At 40.3% G+C, this 23512-nt stretch overlaps 2 protein-coding genes across 10 annotated transcripts in view; one reads left to right on the top strand and one right to left on the bottom strand.

Annotated features, from left to right (window-relative positions):
• The window catches only part of LOC100685565 (tetratricopeptide repeat protein 39B-like), a 53292-nt gene extending 47488 nt beyond the window's left edge, over positions 1 to 5804 (bottom strand). The window contains exons 1-2 of one of the 4 annotated variants that reach the window (XM_038561313.1): positions 5221 to 5804; positions 4950 to 5093 (exon numbers count right to left, since the gene is read on the bottom strand). The gene's annotated coding sequence lies outside the window, so the exon portion shown is untranslated. Of the gene's footprint in view, positions 1 to 4949; positions 5195 to 5220 lie in introns of those variants that run through there. The other 3 variants (XM_038561312.1, XR_005372330.1, XM_038561314.1) reach the window with 3 other exon arrangements.
• On the top strand, positions 5362 to 14924 carry SRSF7 (serine and arginine rich splicing factor 7). 6 transcript variants are annotated; one of them, XM_038561318.1, is made up of 8 exons: positions 5362 to 5545; positions 6573 to 6753; positions 7032 to 7208; positions 8084 to 8158; positions 8239 to 8340; positions 10308 to 10361; positions 10903 to 10938; positions 14855 to 14924. In XM_038561318.1, the coding sequence occupies exons 1-8, from the start codon at positions 5518 to 5520 to the stop codon at positions 14907 to 14909; spliced, it is 708 nt and encodes a 235-aa protein (XP_038417246.1). In that variant the 5' UTR covers positions 5362 to 5517; the 3' UTR covers positions 14910 to 14924. The 6 variants fall into 6 exon arrangements, with proteins under 6 accessions (XP_038417246.1, XP_038417248.1, XP_038417244.1 ...); XM_038561316.1 differs by having other exon boundaries at positions 5364 to 5545; positions 8239 to 8349; XM_038561317.1 differs by lacking the exon at positions 14855 to 14924 and adding an exon at positions 11598 to 11897 and having other exon boundaries at positions 5364 to 5545.
• Positions 14925 to 23512: the final 8588 nt, after the last annotated feature.

The following is a 23512-nucleotide window of genomic DNA, read 5'->3' as shown; positions in this document are numbered from 1 at the left end:
TGAAATTAGTTTCAAAGGGGCATCTGCGTGGCTCAGTTGGTTAGGAGTCTCATGGAGTTTCAGCTCAGGTCATGATCTCAGGGTCATGAGATGGAGCCCCAAGTTGGCTCCAAGCTGGGCCTGGAGCCTGCTTAAGATTCTTTCTCCCTCTCTTTCTGCACTCCCTCTCAAAAAAAAGAAATTAGCTTCAAAGACTTAACTTTGTAATAAAAAGCAACAATTTCCCCATTGCTCATGAACATACATCCATTCCCCTCCCCACCCCAATTCCATAGGCAAATGCCTTTGCATAAACCCTTTAAGCAAGTTTCAGCATTTGATTTCAGGATTCTTGCAGATCCACTTTTCATGAAGAAAATTTCTTTTTCTGACTTGTTGGTTTTTTTAAGTGTCAGATTGTTTTTGTCTCTGTGGATAGGGTCAAAGAAGAAAAGTAACAATTTCACTTAGAAGCAAATGAGTGAAGAGACAAAGACATCTTAGGAGTGGGCATAAGCTGGTCACCGTGTTTCAGGGTCTTGTCCCTGGCTTTCCAGAAACAAAACTTCATTTCTGTCAGTGTACCCAGGTCATATCAAATTTTTAGCAGCTGACAAAGGTTAGTCAAACCACTACTACTGCCTCTCTTCTTCATCCTCCTAACAGCTAACATTTATTGAGTACTCAGTATGTGCTAGACACTGGGCAATGTCATTTGCTTGATTTACCTCATGTAATCCTAACAACTACTCTCTGAGATGAGTACTACTCTCAAACCCCATTTTGCAGATGAGGAATCTGAAGTACCAGGAGATTAACAACTTGATCAAGGGTAGGCAGCTATTAATTAAATGGTGGAGCCACGCTTCAAACCCAACGGTCACACTCCATGAGTTTATATGCTCTTAATCATTATACTATACCTACCACCTATCCTAAGGAAAGAATTCATGAAGAACAATAATTTTTATTAATTTATGGTAGAGGATATTCATTTCTGGGAATTGAAAAATCGGTATCAAAACATCAATGAGGGAAGTCAACAGTCTTGAGCAGTAATCTTTAAGTACAGCTGAGAGCAGGCTAATAACATAGGTTCTCTCTAAGATAGTGACAGTTTAGAACTGCTAAACTCTGTCCAAGCTAGTCTAGCTTTCTAGTTAAGACAACAAGGTGACCAAGTCCCTTTCATTTTTTTTTAAGATTTTATTTATTTATTCATGAGAGACAGAAAGAGAGGGACAGAGACACAGGCAGAGGGAGAAGCAGGCACTCTGTGAGGAGCCAGATGTGGGACTCGATTCCAGGACCCCAGGATCATGACCCGAGCCCGAGGCAGACACTCAATCTCTGTGCCACCCAGGCGCCCCTAAGTCCCTTTCATTAATATTCTTTCTTTAGATAAGGAACAACATAATTCAATGGGGTTTGATGGTTTTACAGTTTCACTCTTTTTAATACAATCAGGCATTCCTCAGAAAGCCTCATCCTTACTAGATTGCTTTATATTCTTAAACCAGCCATTTAGTAGTATTTGTATCAGTGCAGCACTCTTGCATCACATTTTCATTCTTCCTAGTTTCACCCTTTCAAGTTGGTTAAGGCACTGGCATTTTTTACCTGTTGCTCCCCCAGCCCCATCTCCATACTTCAGTACTGATTATAATCCAGGGCTTGGCTAACGAAAAGTTAATTTCTTGATACAAAATGAAAGAATTAGGGATGCCTGGGTGGCTCAGTGGTTGAGCATCTGCCTTTGGCTCAGGATGTGATCCTGTGGTCCCAGGATTGAGTCCTACCTCGGGCTCCCTGCATGGAGGCTGCTTCTCCCTCTGCCTCTGTCTCTGCCTCTCCTGGTGTGTCTCTCACGAATAAATAAATAAAATATTTTAAAAATGAAAGAATCATAAACATAATTCTGACGATTTTTCCTTCCTAGAAGTTTGTAAGAACATTCTAGAGGGAATAGAAGATTATGAAATGTTGAAAAAAAGAAAAGCAAGTTGTAGTTGAATACAGCTATTTGGACTGGCCCACAGTACACATATATATATAGCACACACATAAATACATATTAAAACACTAGTGTTTATAAGTACAGACTATTTCTTTACATTAAAAATAGATACATGTGCGGGGATCCCTGAGTGGCCCAGTGGTTTGGCTTCTGCCTTTGGCCCAGGGCATGATCCTGGAGACCCGGGATTGAGTCCCACATCGGGCTCCCTGCATGAAGCCTGCTTCTCCCTCTGCCTGTGTCTCTGCCTCTCTCTCTCTCTGTCTGTCATGAGTAAATAAATAAAATCTTTAAAAAAATAAAAATAGATACATATTCAAAAGGACTAAACCTGGTTTCGGTTTAAAGTTTTCACATACAAGCTAAAATTGGAACGATTTAAAAGTGAAACTAAGGGATCCCTGGGTGGCTCAGTGGTTTAGTGCCTGCCTTCCACACAGGGCGTGATCCTGGGGTCCCAGGGTTGAGTCCCACATTGGGCTCCCTGCATGGAGCCTGCTTATCCCTCTGCCTGTGTCTCTGCCTCTCTCTCTCTCTCTCTCTCTCTCTGTGTGTGTGTGTCCCTCATGAATAAATAAATAAAATCTTAAAAAAAAAAAGTGAAACTAAAATGGAATAGAAAATAAGAGAAAGAGTGAACTTTTCCTTTAATGCCTCTCTGGAAAAACTTAATTTAGGAAATGCAGATAAATTTCAAAAGCTGCTGTAAGAGGATTAAGAATTAACCCACCCTCTCATAAACTAATAATATAATCAGTATTATTTAACAACAGTAATACAGGGGCTCCGGGGTGGCTCAGTTGGTTAAGTGTCTGCCTTTGGCTCAGGTCATGATCCTGGAGTCCTGGGATCAGGCCTGGCATCAGGCTTCCTGCTAGGTCAGGAGTCAGCTTCTCCCTCTCCCTCTACCCTTCCCCCTGATCTCTTTCTCTCTTTCTCTCTCTCTCTCTCTCAAATGAATAAATTCTAAAAAAAAAAAAAAAAAAAAAAAAAAGTGATATATTAAGAATCACTTAAATTTTCATATTAGGAAATCTTAGAATATTCGTTGAATAAAGTACCTTTTATATTCCAATTGAATCTGGGAAAATGATCTTAATTTAACACATAATCCTATAGGCAGAAATTTATGTGGCTGAAACTGATTTCAAAAGAATCAGTGGAAATAAAAGTGTTCTGTACAATACTATCTCCCTGATTTGGATTGACATTTAGTGAAAAGAATTGGTTATGTGTTCTTAGAGTGTTCAGTAGACTAGTGTATGGAAATACCATTCAGAACTATTGTTTTTTCATGGTACCTAGGATAGCAAAGCTCAGCCTAGAATTGGCCCTTTTCTAATACAGATAAATAACATGTAGTTAGCTTATCAAAGCACCTATTTCCTAGAGAGGAAGGCAAGCCAGGCAGGGTTTATCACTTTTCCTTTAATGTGCTTGAAAGCAGTTGTGTAAGTTGGAAAATTGCTTCTTTTCATATTTTTTATAGTATGACATCCTTCAGAATTCTCCTTAGTACAATAGACTTTGTATTCAGAGACAAAAAAACATGTATTGAGGCCTAATAGTATAATAAGTACTATCTTCCAATAAGTTACCTGTGCTTTGTGCAACAACACTTTTCATAAATTCTTTTTTTTTTTTTTTTTTTTTGAGTGGCAGGGATGGGGTGGAGGGAGAGAGTCTTAAGCAGGCTTCTCACCCAGCTTGGAGCCTGAGGTGGGGGTCTATCAAGAGTTGGATGCTTAACAGACAGAGCCACCCAGGCACCCCCATAATTTCTTAATAGAAGAAAGTCAAATTAGTGAGCCTTTACAGAACTGATACCCAGTCTTCGAGGGAGTATATAAAAAGATCTTTATCATTTAATCCTTTGAGAAGAACCCAGTTAAGTAGAAAACACAATCAATAAAACTAAAGGAGAATAAATATAACATTCTATAGAACTTCTATTTTCTTGCTAGAATTTTCTTGCAATGGATGTATTCTTTCTATAATTTGATACATCTGAAAAAAATACGTATATAAATTTGTAGCATTGTCAAGAGAGGATCCATATTTTATTCACCAACTAAATCTCCTGTCTTCCATAGTCCGCATCACACATCCAAATACATCACGTGAAGTTACAGATGAAAAACATAGAGATACAAATAGCTAATGATTACATCTTTTATGTGAAGCAATTCCAACTCAAATATTCCAAGTATTTATTATATATAGTGTAATGTCTTTTTTTTTTTTTTTTTGTAGCTGGTGAAAAAGGAGTTAAATCTGTATTTGTAGACTTGGCATTTGGAAAATACATTGTATAAAATCAAATCTGAAAAGTATAGCATTGGAAATATAGTCAATAATACCATAAAAATGTATGCGTGACAGGTGGTGACTACACTTAGGGCGAACATCCAGTAATGCAAAGAATTGTTAAAACACTATGCTGTACATGTGAAATGAATATAACATTGTATGTCAACTATACCTAATAAAAATACAATCAGAACTTATGTTAAGCAATTCTATCTAAAGAAAGGGTTCACATTTATTTTCTATAGAGTTTGGCTGAGCAGCAAGGCTGTTACTCGAAGACGACTTAAAGTCCCAGTCCTCAGGATAGGAGTATTAGTGGATGAGATGTGTTACTACAATTCAAAGCAGAAAGCACTAGAAAGAAAGCACAAATAAATCTGTGCTTCAAATGCAAATAATTTCATAACTGCCACTAGCTAGAATGCTTTAAGGATTTAGGGGCTTTGCACAGTTTCAAAATAACCGTAAAAAGAAATACAACTCTATTCCTCTGTGCCCCAGAGTCCAAGAACTCATACGGTGTGGGTGAAAATTGGTTCTGAAGCGGCCGGAGGGTCGGTGCAGTCCCTGGGCACGGCACTCCTTTTGAGGCCCAGGGCGCAGTGACCACTACTCAGAATGGAGGGGTTTATGCAGCTCTCACCCTGGCCAAACTCCCGATTACCTCTGATGAGCCCCGGAGACGACTGAGCAGCAGTCTAAGCCAGGTCCCCCCGCAGAAAGGCGGCGACAGCTGCAACATCAGCGGTTAAATTTTACAGCCTTTCGTAAGGCCGGTGTAGTGTACCTGCAGTAAGACTACCTGAGCTGAGGGTTCCTAGACTGGGGGGAAATAAAAGGGGGGAGGGAGAAGGAAGGAAAAGGGGGAGGGGAGGGGAGGGGGCGGGACGCGGCGGGGAAGTCCACGGGTTTACCGGCGAGGTCTGGCGTTCCCATGGAAACGTATCCCTCCGCCCGTTCCCAGCGTCTTAGCCCCTTCAGTTCCCTCCGCGCCGCCCCTCCGCTGTTTCCGCCCAGCTCCTTTGTGCCGCGCAGAACGTCGAGATGACGCATGCGCAGAGAGAAGCCGCCGCCGCGTATATAAGCGCGAACCCAGACTCTTCCTCGTAGTGCCGCCGGGACCGTTGGCCACTCACTGGGTTTCGCAGCTTTTGTATTCCTCGCTCCCTGGGCACTGCGAGCGGAAAGCGCCGAGCTCGCGGGCCAGCATCATGTCGCGTTACGGGCGGTACGGAGGAGGTAAGAGGCCAGGGCCCAGTGAGGGGCGTTGCTGCGGATGCAGTGAGTACTGCGAGGCCGTGGGGTTGGCGCGGCGGTTGGGAGACGGTTATTCCGCGTGCGTAATGGCGGCCTCGGCGTACACCATACGAAGCCGGAGGCCGCGGGGGCGGGGTATCGGAGGCAGCCGGGGGATGGCGGGTGCAAGTCTGGGTGGGTTCCGTATTCCTTCTCGGGCGTTTTCGTCTCAACCACAGCCCACGGCAGGCCCACGGTCACGGCTTCCCCGTTGCCCTCCTGGAAGCCGCCCGCCCGCCCCCCACCCCCCCGCTCCCGGCTGCCATTTTGCGCACATTGACGACCATGGTGGCGCATTTCCTTGGCGCTTTCCCGCCACTTTAGCAGACAGATCGGGTCGCAGCCTTAAAAGCAAGGATGGATTTGAGACCGGACAGAAGTGGGGCAGCTTCGAGCTGCGCATTCTCGTCAGACAGTCGGTCGAACTTGAGTGGGAATGGAGACCTAATCTTTTCGTCTGGCGGCTGGTTTCTTTTCTCTTTTAGCTCTTTCGAGCGCGGTTTATGGCTCTGGGGCGGGGAGCTGGAGTCTTGGGCGAGCCTGCGCCTCGGGCGGTTGCCGCGGAGGACGAGAGCCGGCGCAGCCCCGCTCTCCCGGTCCGGCCCCTGCCGGGGCCCGCCCGCCGCCGCCGCCGACGCTGCCGGCCCGCGCGCTCCCCGCGCGCCCGGGGCTGCCGGGACTCGGGGGCGGGGCCGGGGCGGAGCCCGCCCCACGCCTCGGAATATCCTACCACGTGTCTGCTTCTGTTTTGGAGGTCGTTTCCCTATTAGAACGTTAAGAACTTTGTCACACGCCTGGCTTTTCAGAAATGTATGGGCTTCGCTGGCTTTAAGACTAAATTAAATCCTTGATAAAGCATTGAACGTGCTTGGCACAATCTTAACGGATGGTCTGTTTGGGGCACAAAATTCACTCAGACGTAGGCAAAATTTTGCATAACATTCATTCTTCTATTTGCGTTTTTAAACAGAAACCAAGGTGTATGTTGGTAATCTGGGAACCGGTGCCGGCAAAGGAGAGTTAGAAAGGGCTTTCAGTTATTATGGTCCTTTAAGAACTGTGTGGATTGCGAGAAATCCTCCAGGATTTGCCTTTGTGGAATTTGAAGATCCTAGAGATGCAGAAGATGCAGTGCGAGGCCTGGATGGGAAGTAAGTAAGAGTTGGTTATGAAATTGACGTTTATTAGAACATTCCTGTGGATTGAGTAGTGAGCTAGGTGACAAGCATAGATTCTGTAGTCTAGAGGAGACTTAAGTAGCTAATCATGACTATATACTTAAGATAAAGATATGAAGGAGGCACAAAGGTGGAGTTAGAAAGGTTTATAAAGATAGCTGAAGTTTGTGAGGGAAAAGCATGGTTGGAAAGCTCTAAATCTAGAATTGTTTATTTTTTTAGCATTAGAATTTTGTTGCCTTTTTTTGTAGGGTGATTTGTGGTTCCCGAGTGAGAGTTGAATTATCAACAGGCATGCCTCGGAGATCTCGTTTTGATAGACCACCTGCCCGACGTCCCTTTGATCCCAATGATAGATGCTATGAATGTGGCGAAAAGGGACATTATGCTTATGATTGTCATCGTTATAGCCGGCGGCGGCGAAGCAGGTATTTATTTTAATAAAGGAATGGTTGGTATACTAGTTAATCGAGTAATTTTTTTATTAGCAAGGCAGAAACTAGTATTTTTCTATAAACTTGAATGTTAATTGTACAGGTGTATTTTACAATTTTTGTTTAATTAAACAAATGTTAATATATTAATAATCAACCTGGTCAAAACCTTTCAGGTTTCTTCGTTTGAGTCAGTCGCCTTGATTCAGAATGTCACGAGCCTTATGATATCATGCTGAGGCGCCTTGCAAATCCGACAATTAAGATCCTCCTAGACCTTGAGGTGATCAGCATAAGAGGCCAGATCCCCTCGAGTCATCTACACCTAGCTTCACCTTATTCTTTAAAGGGCAGAAAATTTGAGACGGTGATCGCCGTAACAGTAAATTTGGCTTACAATTGGGGCCCCCTCCGGTTTAGAAAGAGGAACATCAGATTGACCACATTCCCAACTAGAAAAATCTTCTTGCGTCAATCAAGCCTCACCTGGCTCATTTGGCTGTCAGTTTGATCGTCGTTAGATTGAAGAAAACATCTAGATGCAGCGATCGGCTATAGATACTTCTAGATCGTCTAGATCTACTAGACCATGGGCCAAAGAGGGTCGACCTGCAAACTTGCAAGGTTTATTTTAAATACACATTACAGTGTTTTATATTATGTAATTCTAAGATGTAATTCAGCTTTTAACAAATCTTTTTTTAGGTAGTAAAAAAAAAAAAAAAAAAAAAAACTAATAGGCCCAGAGTTTATTTCCAAATGAGACACTAAATTTAAATAGTTTTGAGATTTGATTTCAGCAGAGGCACACAAACTCTAAAAACGAGTTACCATCTAACATTTTGTTTTTCTCTGACTTAAAAAAATAGGTCACGATCTAGATCACATTCAAGATCCAGAGGTAGGCGATACTCCCGCTCACGCAGCAGGAGCAGGGGAAGGAGGTGAGAAATATTTAATTTAAATTTTAACAAGTGTTAATCTTTAGTTGGACTTGAGACTTAAACTTTGATTTGTTTATCAGGTCAAGATCAGCATCTCCACGACGATCAAGATCTGTGTCTCTTCGTAGATCAAGATCAGCTTCGCTCAGACGATCTAGGTCTGGTTCTATAAAAGGATCGAGGTATTTCCAGTATGTAACACTTTCTTTCCCTTACTTGTATTTGGATTGTCACGTCTTAATGACTGCACTTTAAGACCATTAAGGAGTGTCTTAAAGATATAATTGAAATGGATTGCTTCAGAAAATATTTGGAGATCTAAAAGTTGAATTTTAGGGTGTCTGGGTGGTTCAGTCGAGTGTCTGCCTTTGGCTCAGGTCATGATCCCCAGATTCTGGGTTTGAGTCCTAGGTTGTGCTCTCTGCTCAGTGAAGTCTGCTTCTCCCTCTGCCCTACCCCCCACCCCCATGGGTGCCTCTCATATCTTAAAAAAAAGTTGAATTTATACATGACCTGTAAATGGATATTACTGTAATTATACAGTTAAAGAGAAATCTGATCAAAGATTTTTTTTTTTTAAGGGTTGCTTGAGAGGCCATGGTAGAGGAAGATCCAAAGCACAAATCCCCAAGTCATTCCAGTGAACACTCTGGGTAGACATGTTGCCTAAAGCTTTTCGAAAGTCAGACAGATTATGTCTGTATAGGTAAATGATGCTACTACCTCTAAGAGAGGATAGTTGCTTGATCTCTGGTAAGAAGAGGACCATTAGAACCAGGAGGAGATTCAGAAGCAAGTTGACACCTAAATTTCTCCTTTTTGGAGTGATGAAGTGAATGAGACTGGAAAGTTGTTCAGAGTAGTAATTGTGTAGATTTGGGGTGTGTGGCCTGCTTTTTAACCAGAGACACTGAAATGTAAGTTAAAAATCAACTAAGAATCCTAGCTTTTTTTGTTCCTTTGTAGAAGTCTTTTAAAGGTGGTAGAAATGGTAAGATTGTAAAATAAGGAGTTGACAATACTACAGTTGAGTCATTAGTAGGGAATGCCACTGGGAGTTCCTACTGTTGAATAATAGCACAAAATCTCTAAATGCAGGGATTCTAAATTTGTGGTCCACTTGAAAGCTCTGGATTCTGCCTAGATAAATGCCTTTGGTTGTCGGACCCCAATGTGTGTATTTTAGAACTTGACTTGGTTTGTGTGACAAATCAATAGTCCTGAACCATGAAAGTTTATTGATCTAAGAATAAAGTCTTAAGACCAAGTTGTAATTAATTTTTTTGTAGTTTCTTTTTTTTAAGACTTCATCAGAGGCAGAGATGTAGGCAAAAGGAGAAGCAGGCCTCCCTGTGGAGCCTGATGCGGGACTTGATCCCAGGACCCTGGGATCATGGCCTGAGCCAGAAGTAGATGCTCAACTGCTGAACCACTCATGTGCTTCCCCAGTTGTGATTTTTTTTGTTTTTTTTTTTAATTTTTATTTATTTATGATAGTCACAGAGAGAGAGAGAGAGAGGCAGAGACACAGGCAGAGGGAGAAGCAGGCTCCATGCACCGGGAGCCCGATGTGGGATTCGATCCTGGTCCTCCAGGATCGTGCCCTGGGCCAAAGGCAGGCGCCAAACCGCTGCGTCACCCAGGGATCCCTCCAGTTGTGATTTTATACTGAGCTTCTTACCAGAATAATTGAAATCTCCGTTTAGGGATCTGTGTAATACTGGTTTGATTCAAGATAAAATTAAACCAAACCACACCAATTTTAAAACCATTTCTTTCTCTTGGATATTATACGCTGTTTAAGAATTTTGTACCTCTGTGCAGGAACTGTGACAATCAGCCCAGTGGTGGAGTATGATAGAACTAAGTAATTGAAGTGTGTGGTTGCTTATTTTGGTACCAGAGCTTAGATTGTGGGGTTTTTTTTTTAATACTTGATTTTAAATTTCTTTAATCTTTATACCTGGCATGGTCTCTGACTCATAGTCCTGAGATCAAGAGTCATATACTCTATCCACTGAATTAGCCAGGTGCCCTGTGTCTTGCTTAATTTTAGTTTCTCTATTCTTAGTTTAACAAGTGCTCAGTAGATATTTAAGGAGCTTATTCCTATGAACTAATTGGTATAATTGTTTTTCTTTTTGTTAAGATCCCGGTCGAGGTCAAGATCAAGATCCAGATCACTTTCACGACCAAGAAGCAGGTAGGGTAAAAATCTGATTAATGCTTTTCTAGTTATATGGCACCAATATCCAAAGAGTTCAAAGTGTTTTGAATTGTTGAAATTTCAAGTGTTAAATTTAAGTCTAGGTGTTAGTGGGAACACAGTACCTGTACCTTACTCTAGTATACCAAACTTTAGAACTTGACTTATACATGGCCTGTTAGGGCTGACTTTTGGACAAGGAAATGTCAAGCTATGGTGAGACAGAAGTTTGACTTTGGGGTATATGAAGAGGCCTTCTTAGAACTGATGGGCCCTAGAGAAGCATTCTGAGATAATTGTGCATAAAGCCAGAGTGTAAAGATAGTGATACAATGAAGCAATTCACTCATTTTATGAAGAACAGTGTTGGAAGATTGGCTTTTGTTCGCAAACTGGTAGGCTCTTTTTCAGTTTAACTGCAGCCTGACCTTTTAATTTTAAGCTCAGGGCAATTTGGGGGTTCATTTCATGATACTGTGATTATAAGAAAGAGATTGGTTAGTACTTTTTCTTAATAGAATTTCTCATGTTTTGACAGCCGATCAAAGTCCAGATCTCCATCTCCAAAAAGAAGGTAAGCTACATAATTTGTTGTCAAGTGTGGCATCTGCAGAATATGTTTTGCTTACTGCTTACTTTACAGGCTTTGAGCTCTTTGGAGAATTGGTGCTATATATATATATATTTATGTATATATGTATATGTATGTATGTATATATATTACTAGATAGTAAGTTTCGTAGGTGATTGCATTTCCCATTTCAACATTAGCTTGTATTTTTGGTGAATATTTAGTCATTAAATTGTTAAGATGGTTATTAAGATGTTTTGCCCTGTGAACCTTTAACTGTATAATTTCATGTTAAGAAATGTGCTTTTTCCTCCACATGGGACAATAGGTAAATGAGGTACCCACAGGAAGGAAAAAAAATGTTTAGGTTGAAATCTTACAGTTAAAGCATTATCTTGTTTAGTTGCCACTTAATTATAAAAAATTCCCAGAATTCAAATAGTTGTTCTCTTTAACTTGGAATTTTTGCAAGGCTATTAAACCTAATCTTAAGCAGGAACAAAGGATTTATATGTAAATCTTAAAATTTTTTTGTTCTCTGATGCGTATAGTACCTTTGGCCACCTTTGAGTTCATTGAAATTGAGTTTTCCCTTGACATGTACATAAGAATAAATTTCAGTAAATACTAATCAGTTCCGAACTTAATGTTTTTCTTTTTAGTCGTTCCCCATCAGGAAGTCCGCGAAGAAGTGCAAGTCCTGAGAGAGTGGACTGAAGTTCTCAAGTTCACCTTTTAGGGAAAAGTTATTTTGTTTACATTATTATAAGGGATTTGTGATGTCTGTAAAGTGTAACCTAGGGAAGGGTATTTCAACCATCTAATCAAAATGGATCTGGATTATTACTCTGTAAATTCACAGCAGTAAGATAATATAAATTTTTGTTGAATGTATTAACATCCTATGGTCTGAAAATGTGGGTTTTTATTTGGCACATTTAAATAAAATGTTTCTAACTAGATTTCTGATTTGTGTTCAATATCAATATTCTGTTAAGCTTCAGGGGTAAACCTTGATAGTAACCATATTCATACAGACCTACATTCAAAGTTTAATGGTGTTACTTGAGTCTTAAACATCGTTAGCTATAGAATACATACACTTGGAAAATTCCTTTTTATTCTTAGAGCTTTGGGTGAGATAAGAACTCAAGTTCTTTAATAGCGTATCTGACCAGTTCCTACATTAATCTCTTGGAGTTGGTGTTACTAGGTATCAAGCTCTAATCTCAGTCTGTCAACCTAGAGGGACCACTGATTCCAAAGGCTATTTTAGTTAATAGAACTAAATTGAGGTTTTCAGGCTATTTAGATGGGATGGTGTCAAATTAGAACTCCTGGTTTTAATAAATTCTCTGGGGTTTTTTTTTTTTGGTTTCCAACATTCATTTTATACCACAACTTTTGCATGTTTGAGGAATTGTCTGAATTTAGGACAAAACAGCTTCATGTAAACCAGCTTTGCAAAATTTTCCAGTCCAGATAATCTGTCTTTTAAAATGAATTGCCTTATTCAGAGCAGAGATCTGTTCTGTTAATTTCCAACTTAGGTTTTTCAGTTCCTGACTACCAACATCTTATTTTGCCAGGCTGGTGCAAAAGTAATTAAAGATGTCAAAAGAAAAAGATGTTAATTAGAAATGTTAATGAGACTAAAGGAGTTCTGTAAATCTCACCTACATTTAGCAACACCTCATATAGTTGTTTTGGTAGCATCTGGTAGATCTTAGAAATATAGCCAATAGATTCTTTGTTGAGACTTTAAATATCTTTAGTAGGGCAGGTAATAGTTAATTTTGAGTTTTCTGGTCAAGTTTTTTTTTTTTTTTAACCAGGTATTCATTAGCATTGGTATAAAAAAGGGGAATACTGGTCTGCATCAAATTTATTTGGTCTGATCACTAGTGCATTGGAAGATTGGATGCTTTGTTTTCAGAATTTTGACAACTGGCTGAATTATAATGGTGTAAAGCTTTGTGTATAATCGGCAGGCTTATTTGTTGACTTGGTCAGCTTTAATTGTTCTGTATTAATATAAAGATAAGTTCACTTAATAAATCTGCAGAGAACAAACAATCCTGATACTCAATTTTTGGAAGTGGGAGTTCTGAGCCTAGAGTAGGAATCTAATCCTGTAGCTTTGGGATGGATTAACTAACTAGCAGCATCCTAGAGATTAGTGCAGAAGTATGGAAAGGATATGGAGGGAGGGGTAGGGTCAAAAATGGGTTTAAGAAACAAGCACAGAAAGTGCTGCCCTTAATGAGAAAGAGAATGTTGGGTATCTAGGCCAGTACTTATCACATGCTTGACAGGAACTACTATGATTAGCATACATCTTAAAATATTTGATACACTTTGATGCAGTGTACTTTCTGTTCGCAGTTTTAGATGTTAGGAATGCTCAATTTATGTGACTGACTTGGTCAGTGCTAGTCTAGGCTCATTCTAAATTTTAAACCTGGTATTAGTAGCTAATGAACACATCAGACAGTACTTTGGACACAATATTTTGATCCTCTCACCTATAGAAAGGTGTTGGGAGGTAGGTAATGAATACCCTTAACTTCACAATGGTAGTCTTCCTTTGGACTTAGAGCTAGGCTAAGTATCCTGTGAAAGAGGTCCTACCACCTTGCCATGTTCTTTCCTGAGGAGGAAGAAAATTGGAGTTTGGAAATGCCATCACTTTGAGACTTGGTTAAATGAATGGTGGTGTAGGATTGTTTCTCATCTTTGTGTAGCTTATCTTGGAAGTCTAAAGGGGCATGGTGATTTCCAAGATAAATGGAAAGCTCGAAAACAGCTTGGCAAAGAGTAATCAGAGTGAAGAGTAAAAGCAAAGAATTCACTAGATCTGGCTCTTAACTGAGCAACCGTTGTTTGGAGACATTTGGAAGGGAGAGCCATACAATCTACAAGATGTATATATAATTGCATAGCTAGAAAGATAAGTTCAAAGTAACACATTTACTAGGGTCCTGGCTAGTCTTCGACTGTCTGGAGGGTGGTGAAAACTTGACAAGCCAAAGAAATGGGGTGAAAATGCCTAGGTTTATGGTATGGTAGTATTAAAGCTGTTCTATCCAGAACTAAAGTGAAGGGAAGGTGGCAGGGAAGCACCACTAGACAGTTTTAAAGGCTGATAGGTTATTTTTCCACACCTTCTAGGTTTCTTGTTACCATTCTCGTAAAAAATAGCAAAGGAATGTTTTGTCCCCACAACAAAATAATACTGTTAACTCCCCATCTCAGAGAAGAGGAGATGGGTTCAGAGATTGTTAATTCTGTACTATTCTCTTATTAGGGAGAAGGAGACATTTGAATCCTACCTATTGTTTGAAAGCCCTTGCTTTTCTAATCGATAAAGCTGCTTACTGCTCCCTTAAAACTATAGGGGAAAATCAGAAGATATAACATTCTACCCATTGTAGATTACACCATTGTTAATAACTAGGCTATTTTCTTTCTAGACTTTATGAGGAAAAGATGCTGGATAGAAGGATAACAAGCATGTGGAATGCAGTAGCAAATTAATTGTTAGATCCTTAAGACCAATTTTCAAATCTAGTTCTTTTTTTCTTTTTCCCACTGACTCAACTTATTTTTCATTTTATTTTATTTTTTGACTTGGTAACTTATATTCGAGGTGTATACAATGAAAAGGTTTCCTAACTCTGACTCAGCTGCCCAGTTATCTCCCCAAAGGTAAACAAGCAATTATATAGCCTGAGCAAGTAAACGTATTTTCTCCATTTTCCTTTTAACACAAAATAGATATACCTTGTTTTTGTCACTTAACATTTTAGAGTTCTTTCACGTAAAATGTCGTTTGCTCATTCTTTTACATTGCATACTATTTAGTTCCTGGGTGTTGCATAATTTATATAGTTAACTTGTGCCCCCTTCAATGTGCCAGGTACTGCTACCCTTGGAAAACAGGTGAACAAAGTCTTTATCTTCATGGAGCTTGAGTTCTGGAGAGACAAATGAACAAACGTCAGGTGGGTAATAACGTGTATGTACAACAGTGAAGCCGAGGGAGAGAGAGGGAGTTAGTTGGTATTAGGTAAAAGATGTTGGAGGGAGACCTCCGAAAGTGACATTTGTGCAAGTGAGAGAGTAAGGTACATCAGCTTGTGGGGATAGAGTGTTTTGGATAGGACACAGTAAACTCAAAGGCCATGAAGTGGTTTGAGTTGGGTAAGGAGGCCAGTATGAAGCGAACCAGAGGGGAGAATGGGAAGAGATGGCATAGAAAGGGAGAGGGGTATAGGATATATAGAGATCGTATAGGATCTTGTATACGGAGAAGACAAGCATTTTTACTTTTTTTCCACCAAGCATTTTTGAGCAAAGAGTAACAGGAATTGAATCAGTTCCCTATCAATGGATTTGAGGGTTGTTTCTAATTACTGTAACAATGCTGTAGTAAATAGCCTTGTACAATACATTGCACACATGACCCTGCATATCTTGGATAATCCCTAGAAGTTAAATTGCTGGGTCAAAGAATATGTGCACTTATCCTGGCATTGTATTGTTTGCTTTGGTGACAAGGTATATGATTGTTTCTCTGTACTCTTACCTACATGGTATACTTTGTGTAACCACATGGTAGGCTATCACTTGTTAATTTTACCAATCATATGTTGGGAAATGGTGTCTCAGCATAGTTTTTGGTTTTTAATTTGTGGCAGAATGGTATTTACCCCCATTCTGGAAACTTTCCAGTTTCCACAGATTCAAAAGTTTAGGTTACATTCCCTTGCTCTCAACACTGAACTTCTATAGTCAGATTCCTATTCACACTGTAATTGCCTATTTCCATCTCTGCAGGTATGCCACCGAAGTCTAATTGTGATAGCAGGTACCAGGCCTTGTTGTTCCATTTCCTCATTGCCTGATACTTAAATATTTGAAGGAAAAATTAATGGATGAATAAATTAATGAATTTTAATCTGTTAAACCAAGCATATAAAATTGGAACCTCCTCTTCAACTCTCAGACCTTTATAATCACCATTTCAATTATAAAAACTCACATTTCCTTCTAGCCACCTCCAAGACTGACTCTTGACTACTGTCTGAATCTGCTTGCAGACAAGCAGATGATGGATCCATAGCCACTGTTTATAATGTCCAGGTCTACTCTGCAATTCCAGTGCAAGGGCTTTTTCTCCTCCTTTGGATTAAACTTCAAGAGTTCTGCTCTGAAAGGATGTGGAAAATTTTTGTGCAGAAAGTTCTCTGCATAGGGGATCCCTGGGTGGTGCAGCGGTTTGGCGCCTGCCTTTGGCCCAGGGCGCGATCCTGGAGACCTGGGATCGAAACCCACGTCGGGCTCCCAGTGCATGGAGCCTGCTTCTCCCTCTGCCTTTGTCTCTGCCTCTCTCTCTCTCTCTCTGTGACTATCATAAATAAATTAAAAAAATAAAATAAAAAAATAAAAAAAGAGTTCTCTGCATACAAGGGTGGAGACTTACCTTCACTCCAAGAGCTGGTGAGCCCAGTTAAGTCACCTTATCCCATCTAAGAAAGGTAAAGTCATCGGACCAACAGCACCTATTTCTTTTTTTTTTTTTTTTTTAAGATTTTATTTATTTATTCATGAGAAGACAGAGAGAGAGGCAGAGACACAGGCAGAGGGAGAAGCAGGCTCCATGCAGGGAGCCCGATGTGGGACTCAATCCCGGGTCTCCAGGATCAGGCCCTGGGCCGAAGGCAGTGCTAAACTGCCGAGCCACCTGGGCCACCCAGCATATCCTGTAATCCCTTCCAGTTCTACAGATTGCCTGGGTTGTTCTCAATAACCAAAGTGAAGGTGACTTGACTGTGATTCTATAGGAAAGACCCTGTTAGTTTTAATTTTGGGTTGTAGCTTATCTTCAAGAAATCTGGATTCTAGAAAATGAATCTGTTCAATGCCAAGCATAAAAAAAAATCTGGCTATAAAGAAAATATGTATATGGCAGAGGTAAAGGTAGATGGGCTTGTTATTATCTCTGTCATTGTCAAGATGACCATCACCAGAGTTCCTGGGCTCCTATAGTAAGAGCATACTGCTTTCTTTAAATAAGGATGGCTATTCTGTGCTTTAACGTTTATAATCTTTCAGAGTGCAAAATATTTATTTAGACCAGGATTTTTGGAAATTACGACCCACAGGCCAGATTTGGCCCACTGCTGTTTTCATGTGGTTAATGAGCTAAGATGGTTTCTACATTTTTTTTTTAAATTTTTTTAATTTTTATTTATTTATGATAGTCTCACAGAGAGAGAGAGAGAGGCAGAGACACAGGCAGAGGGAGAAGCAGGCTCCATGCAGGGAGCCCGACGTGGGATTCGATCCTGGGTCTCCAGGATCGCGCCCTGGGCCAAAGGCAGGCGCCAAACCGCTGCGCCACCCAGGGATCCCTGGTTTCTACATTTTTATATAGTTGAAAAAATTAAAAGTGTAATGACACTTAATGACATGAAAATTATGTGAAATTCAAGTTGCAGCATCCATAAAGTTTTATTGGATTGCAGCCGGGCTCATTTGTTTACCTATCTCATCTCTTGACTTTTTGTGTTACAGTGGCTAAGGCACAAAACCATTTACAGAAAATGTTTGCCACTCTGGTTTAGACATTTATCTTCAACTGTTCATAATTTTCAATATAATTATTTCTGAAGATCTTGGGTGCCATTGCTGGTAGGGTTGCAACAGCCTTCCCAAGACATACTTTTGGTCTGGGAGGATTTTTTCTCTGTGACTCATTCTTGAGGAAGTGCTTTATGAAGCTAGGGGGCAAATTCTAGCTAAACATTTATGCACTTATAATATCGGTGAAACCTTTTACTCTATGTCAGTGGTTCTTATCCCTAGTTACATATTAGGATCACCCAGAAGGCTTAGAAACTTCCCAGTGAAATCAAAATCATCATTGGTGAGGGCTGAGCATCAATACTCTAAAAATATTCCTGGTGATTCCAATATTTAGCCAGAAGAGAAAACTATTGCTGTTGGGGCTAGTGATGGCCCACTCCTAGTTCACTAGTTAATGGACAGTTTGGCTTATTACTATTATAATAAAGTTTGCAATACTCATGTGATTCAAAGGAAGGTTCTAATATGTATGTATCCTTTATGTTTCTCTGATCCTTTCTCTGAGCAAATGACCTTATGCTGGAATGGAACCTTTCTTTTCTTTTTTTAAGATTTTATTTATTTATTCATGAGAGACACAGAGAGAAGCAGAGACATAGACAAAGGCTCCCTCCTCCACTTCAGGGATCCTGATGCAGGACTCAATCCCAGGACCCTGGGATCATGACCTGAGCTGAAGGCAGGTACTCAACCACGGAGCCACCCAAGTGACCCTGGAATGGAACCTTTCTATGCAAGTGGTAGAAACTGCATTTTAGTTTATATAAATACCAGCAGAGGTCACTGTGCTCAGAGAAATATTCATCTAAAAAAAAAAAGTTAATGTACTGTTCAGGAAAAACCTGAAGCAGTATTTACTAGAACTATTGGTTTTACCCAACACTAAGGCAACTCCAGACATGGCCTCTGATCACAGTTACTTCTTCAAAGCATCTATGGCTCTTCGGGTTGCATACATACATTTATAATTATATCTTTCTGGTGTAATGATGCTTTTATTACAAAATATTTTTGTTTCGGGTGGCTCAGGTGGCTCAGCAGTTTAGCGGTGCCTTCAGCCCCCCAGGGAGTGATCCTGGAGACCCAGGATTGAGTCCCACATCGGGCTCCCTGCATGGGGCCGGCGTGTCTCTGCCTCTCTCTCTCTCTCTCTCTCTCATGAATAAAATCCTTTAAAAATAAATAAAAAATATTTTTGTTTCTATGAATATTTCTTTTTTTAAAGTCTATTTTGTCTGTTATTAATATAGCCACTCCAGCTCTCTATTGATGACTGTTTTGTATGGCATCTCTTTTCCATCCACTTACTTTCAGCCTATCAGTGCATATATAGTTAGTTGCTAGATCTTGCTTTTTTAATTCAGTCTGCCTTTGGGGGTATTTAAGCCATCTATAGTTAATGGAATTATTGATATGGTTAGATTTACAGTTGACATTTTATTTCCCATTTTGTTTTCTATATGTCTCCTTTTTTTCCTCTCCTCATATTTGCCTTCTTTTGTATTAAGTGGTTTCTTAGTGTGTCATTTTAATTCCTCTTGATTTTATTTTTTACTATTTTTGTGAGTTATTTCCTTAGTTGTCATAGTTTCATTTATCACCATCTACTTCAGATTAATATTCTGGTAAAATACAGAAGTTTTGCTCCAATGTATTTCCTTTTCTTGAACTTCTCCTGTGTGCTGAATGTATTATAAATTCAGTGATACAGTGTCATAATTATTGCATTATACAGTCTTATACAGAAGAGATGAGAAAATATAGAGACTCTTTTTGCTGACCCATCTATTTACCATATCTGATATTCTTCATTTCTTTCCAAGGTTTCAAGTTGCTACTTAATTTCCTTTTAGCATGAAGGACTTCTTCTAGTATTTCTAGTAAGGCAGGTCTGCTAGCAGTGAATTCTCTGATTTTTTATCTGGGGATGTTTTCATTTCATTTTTGGTTTTGAATGGTAGTTTTAAGTGATATAGAATCCTTGGTTTTAAACATTTTGACTATGTCATTCTGGACTGCCTTCTGGACTCCATTGTTTGAGATGAGAAGTTAGATGTTACTTGTATTGGTGGTCCCTGTAATAATGAGTCATTTATCTCTTTCAAATTTTCTCTTTGCTTTTTGGCATCTTTTTAAATATTATGTATCTAGGTGGGGATCTTTTTGTATTCATCCTCTTGGAGTTATTTGAGCTTTTTGATTTTATCGATTAGTGGTTTTTGTCAGATTTGAGGATTTTTGCCATTTTTTAAAAAAGATTTTATTTATTTATGAGAAACACAGAGAGAGAGGCAGAGGCATAGACAGAGGGAGAAGTAGGCTCCTTGCAGGGAGCCTGATGCGGGACTCAATCCCTGGACCTGGGATCATGCCCTGAGCCGAAGAAAGATGCTCAACTGCTGAGCTATCCAGGCATCCCGCCATTATTTTTTGAAATATTTTTCTGATCCTTTCCTCTCCTTTTTTTTTTTTTTGTTTTGTTTTATTTTTTTTTGGTATTCAAGTTTTATTCAAGAACTCATACAAAATATTCCAGATAAATGGGTTTTAATGCTCCTCTTCCTTGTCTTGCTTAATCCGGAAGTAATGCAATTCATAACTTTGCTGTTAGCAACTTTGTGCAAACAATCACATAGATCATCCTTCAAATGAGATATTTCAAATACCTTTTGGAAAATGGCACCTCAGGAGTTAAAAAATTACTATCCCTCCTTTCAATAATTACAATCCCTCCACCAAGATTCCCACCTTTTCCATTCACTTGGATTCTCTCTTGAAGAAACTGCTCAAAATTGGTAATACCCATGATTCCATCCTCTACAGAATGTGTGCAGTCAAGGGTCCTCCTTTTTTTGTCCCCCTTAGCCACAAACGTGGCAGCATCGGAGGCAGAAAGTGTCCTCTCCTTTTTGGACTTTCACACATAAGGTGTTGTTAATAGACCTTGATGTCCTACAGGTCTCCCAAGATTCTGTTGTTTTTTTCAGTCTCTTTTCTGTTTTTCAGATTGAATATCTATTGGTTTATCTTCAAGTTCACTTATTTTTTATCCTGTCATCTCAAATCTGTTTCTGACCTTCTTTAGTGCACTTTTCATTTATTACTGTACATTTCAACCTAACAGTTTTCACTTCTTTTTTAAATCTATCTCCACTCAACTTTTTGGTGATTCTTAACTTTGTGTTTATTTAATTAGTTATTTTTTTTTAATATTTTATTTATTTATTCATGAGAGATACACACAGAGAGAGGCAGAGACATAGGCAGAGGGAGAAGCAGGCTCCATTCAGGGAGCCTGAGGTGGGACTCGATCCCGGGTCTCCAGGATCACACCCTGGGCTGAAGGTGGTGCTAAACCGCTGAGCCCTCCAGGCTGCTCTGTTTATTTTATTTTTAAGATTTTAGTTATTTGAGAGAGAAAGAACACAAGCATGGGGAGCAGCACACAGACGGAGAAGCAGGCTCCGTACTGAGCAGGGAGCCCAATGTGGGATTTGATCCCAGGACTCTGAGATCATGACTTAAGCCAAAGGCAGATGCTTAACTGAGCCACTCAGGTGCCCCTCTTGTGTTTATTTTTAAGTTTAGCTTTCTAGGGGGTTGCCTTGTGTCTGCATAGCTTAGTGGTGAGCCAATCACTAGACAGGTTGTAGCTCAGACACCTCAACCAGTCAGTCAGATTTCTGCCCTTTGCTGGTGGATTGGTTTGTAGGTGGAGAGTGAATTCAGTGTTATCAATCCTGGCTTTTACTTTTTGCTGAACCCCCTTTTTTTTTTTTCTCATAAAGTTAATCTGCCAACTTGAACCATCTTTTAGTTTTATTTATTTTTTTTAATTTTTTTTTTTTTTTTTTTTTTTTTTATGACAGTCACACACAGAGAGAGAGAGAGGCAGAGACACAGGCAGAGGGAGAAGCAGGCTCCATGCACCGGGAGCCCGATGTGGGATTCGATCCCGGGTCTCCAGGATCGCGCCCTGGGCCAAAGGCAGGCGCCAAACCGCTGCGCCACCCAGGGATCCCTGCTGAACCCCTTTTAATTTTCTCTGCACATGCGTGCAGCCTCAGAGCTGGCCAGGAGAGTGCAGCCTGGACCCTGTCTGGTTTCTACTATGCATGTGTGCAGCCTCTGATCAGCCTGAAATCTGCATGTTCCAACCAGATTGCAACATCAGGCTAGTAGAGCCATCAGCTGTCCCTGCTTGCATAGCAATGAGATCGTTACTTCTATTGATAAAGCTGTTGGGCATTGATGTCACCCACCATTCAAATTGAGTGAGCCCTCCCCCTTCCACCACAGCAACCTACTGGGCCTCATGTTCTGTTTTGCCCCTGGTAGAACCTCTATAGTGATTGAGCTTGGTGGAATAAGGGAATGGCAGCAGCCCCAGGCAAGAATGCCATAGTGTCCCACTATTCCTATACAAAGTCCTACAGTTTTCCTTTTTTTTTTTTTTTTAAAGAAATGTGTTTTTTTTCTTTTTTAAAAAGATTTATTTATTTATTCAGAGAGGAGAGAGAGAGAGAGAGAGAGAGACAGAGGCAGAGACACAGGCAGAGGAAGAAGCAGGCTCCATGCAGGAAGCCCGATATGGGACTCAATCCCAGGTCTCCAGGATCACACCCCAGGCTGCAGGCGATGCTAAACCGCTGCACCACCAGGGCTGCCCAAGTCCTACAGTTTTCCAAACATAAACACATCTCAGACTGTTGTATGCTTTTGGCTGGTTTCCAGAGCACCAAAGCTGTTTTGTCAATTTTTTTTTCGGCATTATAGTTGCTTTTTTGAGGAGAGGATCTGCTGATCCTCCTTAGTTGGCTACAGTAAGTACTGTAGCCTTACTTGGCTCCTTACTTGGCTACTTGGGAGTGCTACCCAAAGCACCTGACACTTGAGTTATGAGGAGGAGAAGGAAGAGGAGAAGTTGAAACTTGAAAAAGATAAATGGCTCAATTGGAAAAGCATTGCACTCCTGTCAAAACTGTGAATAACCCACTGCAAACTGGTGGTCCAGTTGTTTAAAATGGTTGTGACTGATAATGGGAACTGGCTAAGGAACAGGAGGTACATGCTCTGTCTCCCTTCTGTCTTCTGCTAGTATAGTAGTTCTGTATTTTTACTTTTCACAGACTCTCCTTGTATTCATTAACACTGACTTCCTTTAGTCCTTTGAGATTGGACGTCATTGGTTACCTAGCGGTCATAACAGTTCAACCTCCACAGCATGGCATCTTAGTTTAGTCTTTATTTTTTTTTTAAGATTTTATTTATTTATTCATGAGACAGGGAGAGAGAGAGGCAGAGACACAGGCAGAGAGAGAAGCAGGCTCCATGCAGGGAGCGAGCCCGACTTGGGACTTGATCCCGGGACTCCAGGACCACGCCCTGGGCCGAAGGCAGGCACTAAACCACTGAGCCATCCAGGGATCTTTACAGCGATGTTTGTGCAGTTATTACCACATCTTACTTTGTTAGGCAAAATGATGGGAATTGGAAAAATGAAAATCCCACAGCAAATGATAAGAACTTCTAAGAATTTGAAACAGGAACCCATAGATCATTGAACTGAAGTCAGTGATATGATCATCTTGTAAAGAGTCAGAACTCAGAATAATAGCACTAGTCTGGGTGTGGGTTAGGGGTGTATGGTTAAGAAGGCATGCTCTCCTAGAAATGTATTCTTGTGGGGGTGGGATAGGTTGTATTGCATTTTTAGTGGATGTTTGCATTTTCAACAAGGCTTTAATAACTGGTTGTGTGGTGATTTTTCATATTGAATACCATGTTTCTCTTCACCATTTCACAGGAACTAAAATTGTCCTATTAGACTGTAAAGTTTTGTTTCTTCCTGACATCTTCATGAAGCTCATCATAAAATGCCAGAATTAAGCTCACATGTTGTCACACTCTACATGTCTCATAAGGA

This window comes from Canis lupus, chromosome 17, assembly GCF_011100685.1.
Source record: "Canis lupus familiaris isolate Mischka breed German Shepherd chromosome 17, alternate assembly UU_Cfam_GSD_1.0, whole genome shotgun sequence".
In the NCBI taxonomy this organism is placed as follows: domain Eukaryota; kingdom Metazoa; phylum Chordata; class Mammalia; order Carnivora; family Canidae; genus Canis; species Canis lupus.
The sequence above is the reverse complement of the archived record's forward strand: the minus strand, read 5'-3'. Positions and strand labels throughout refer to the sequence as shown.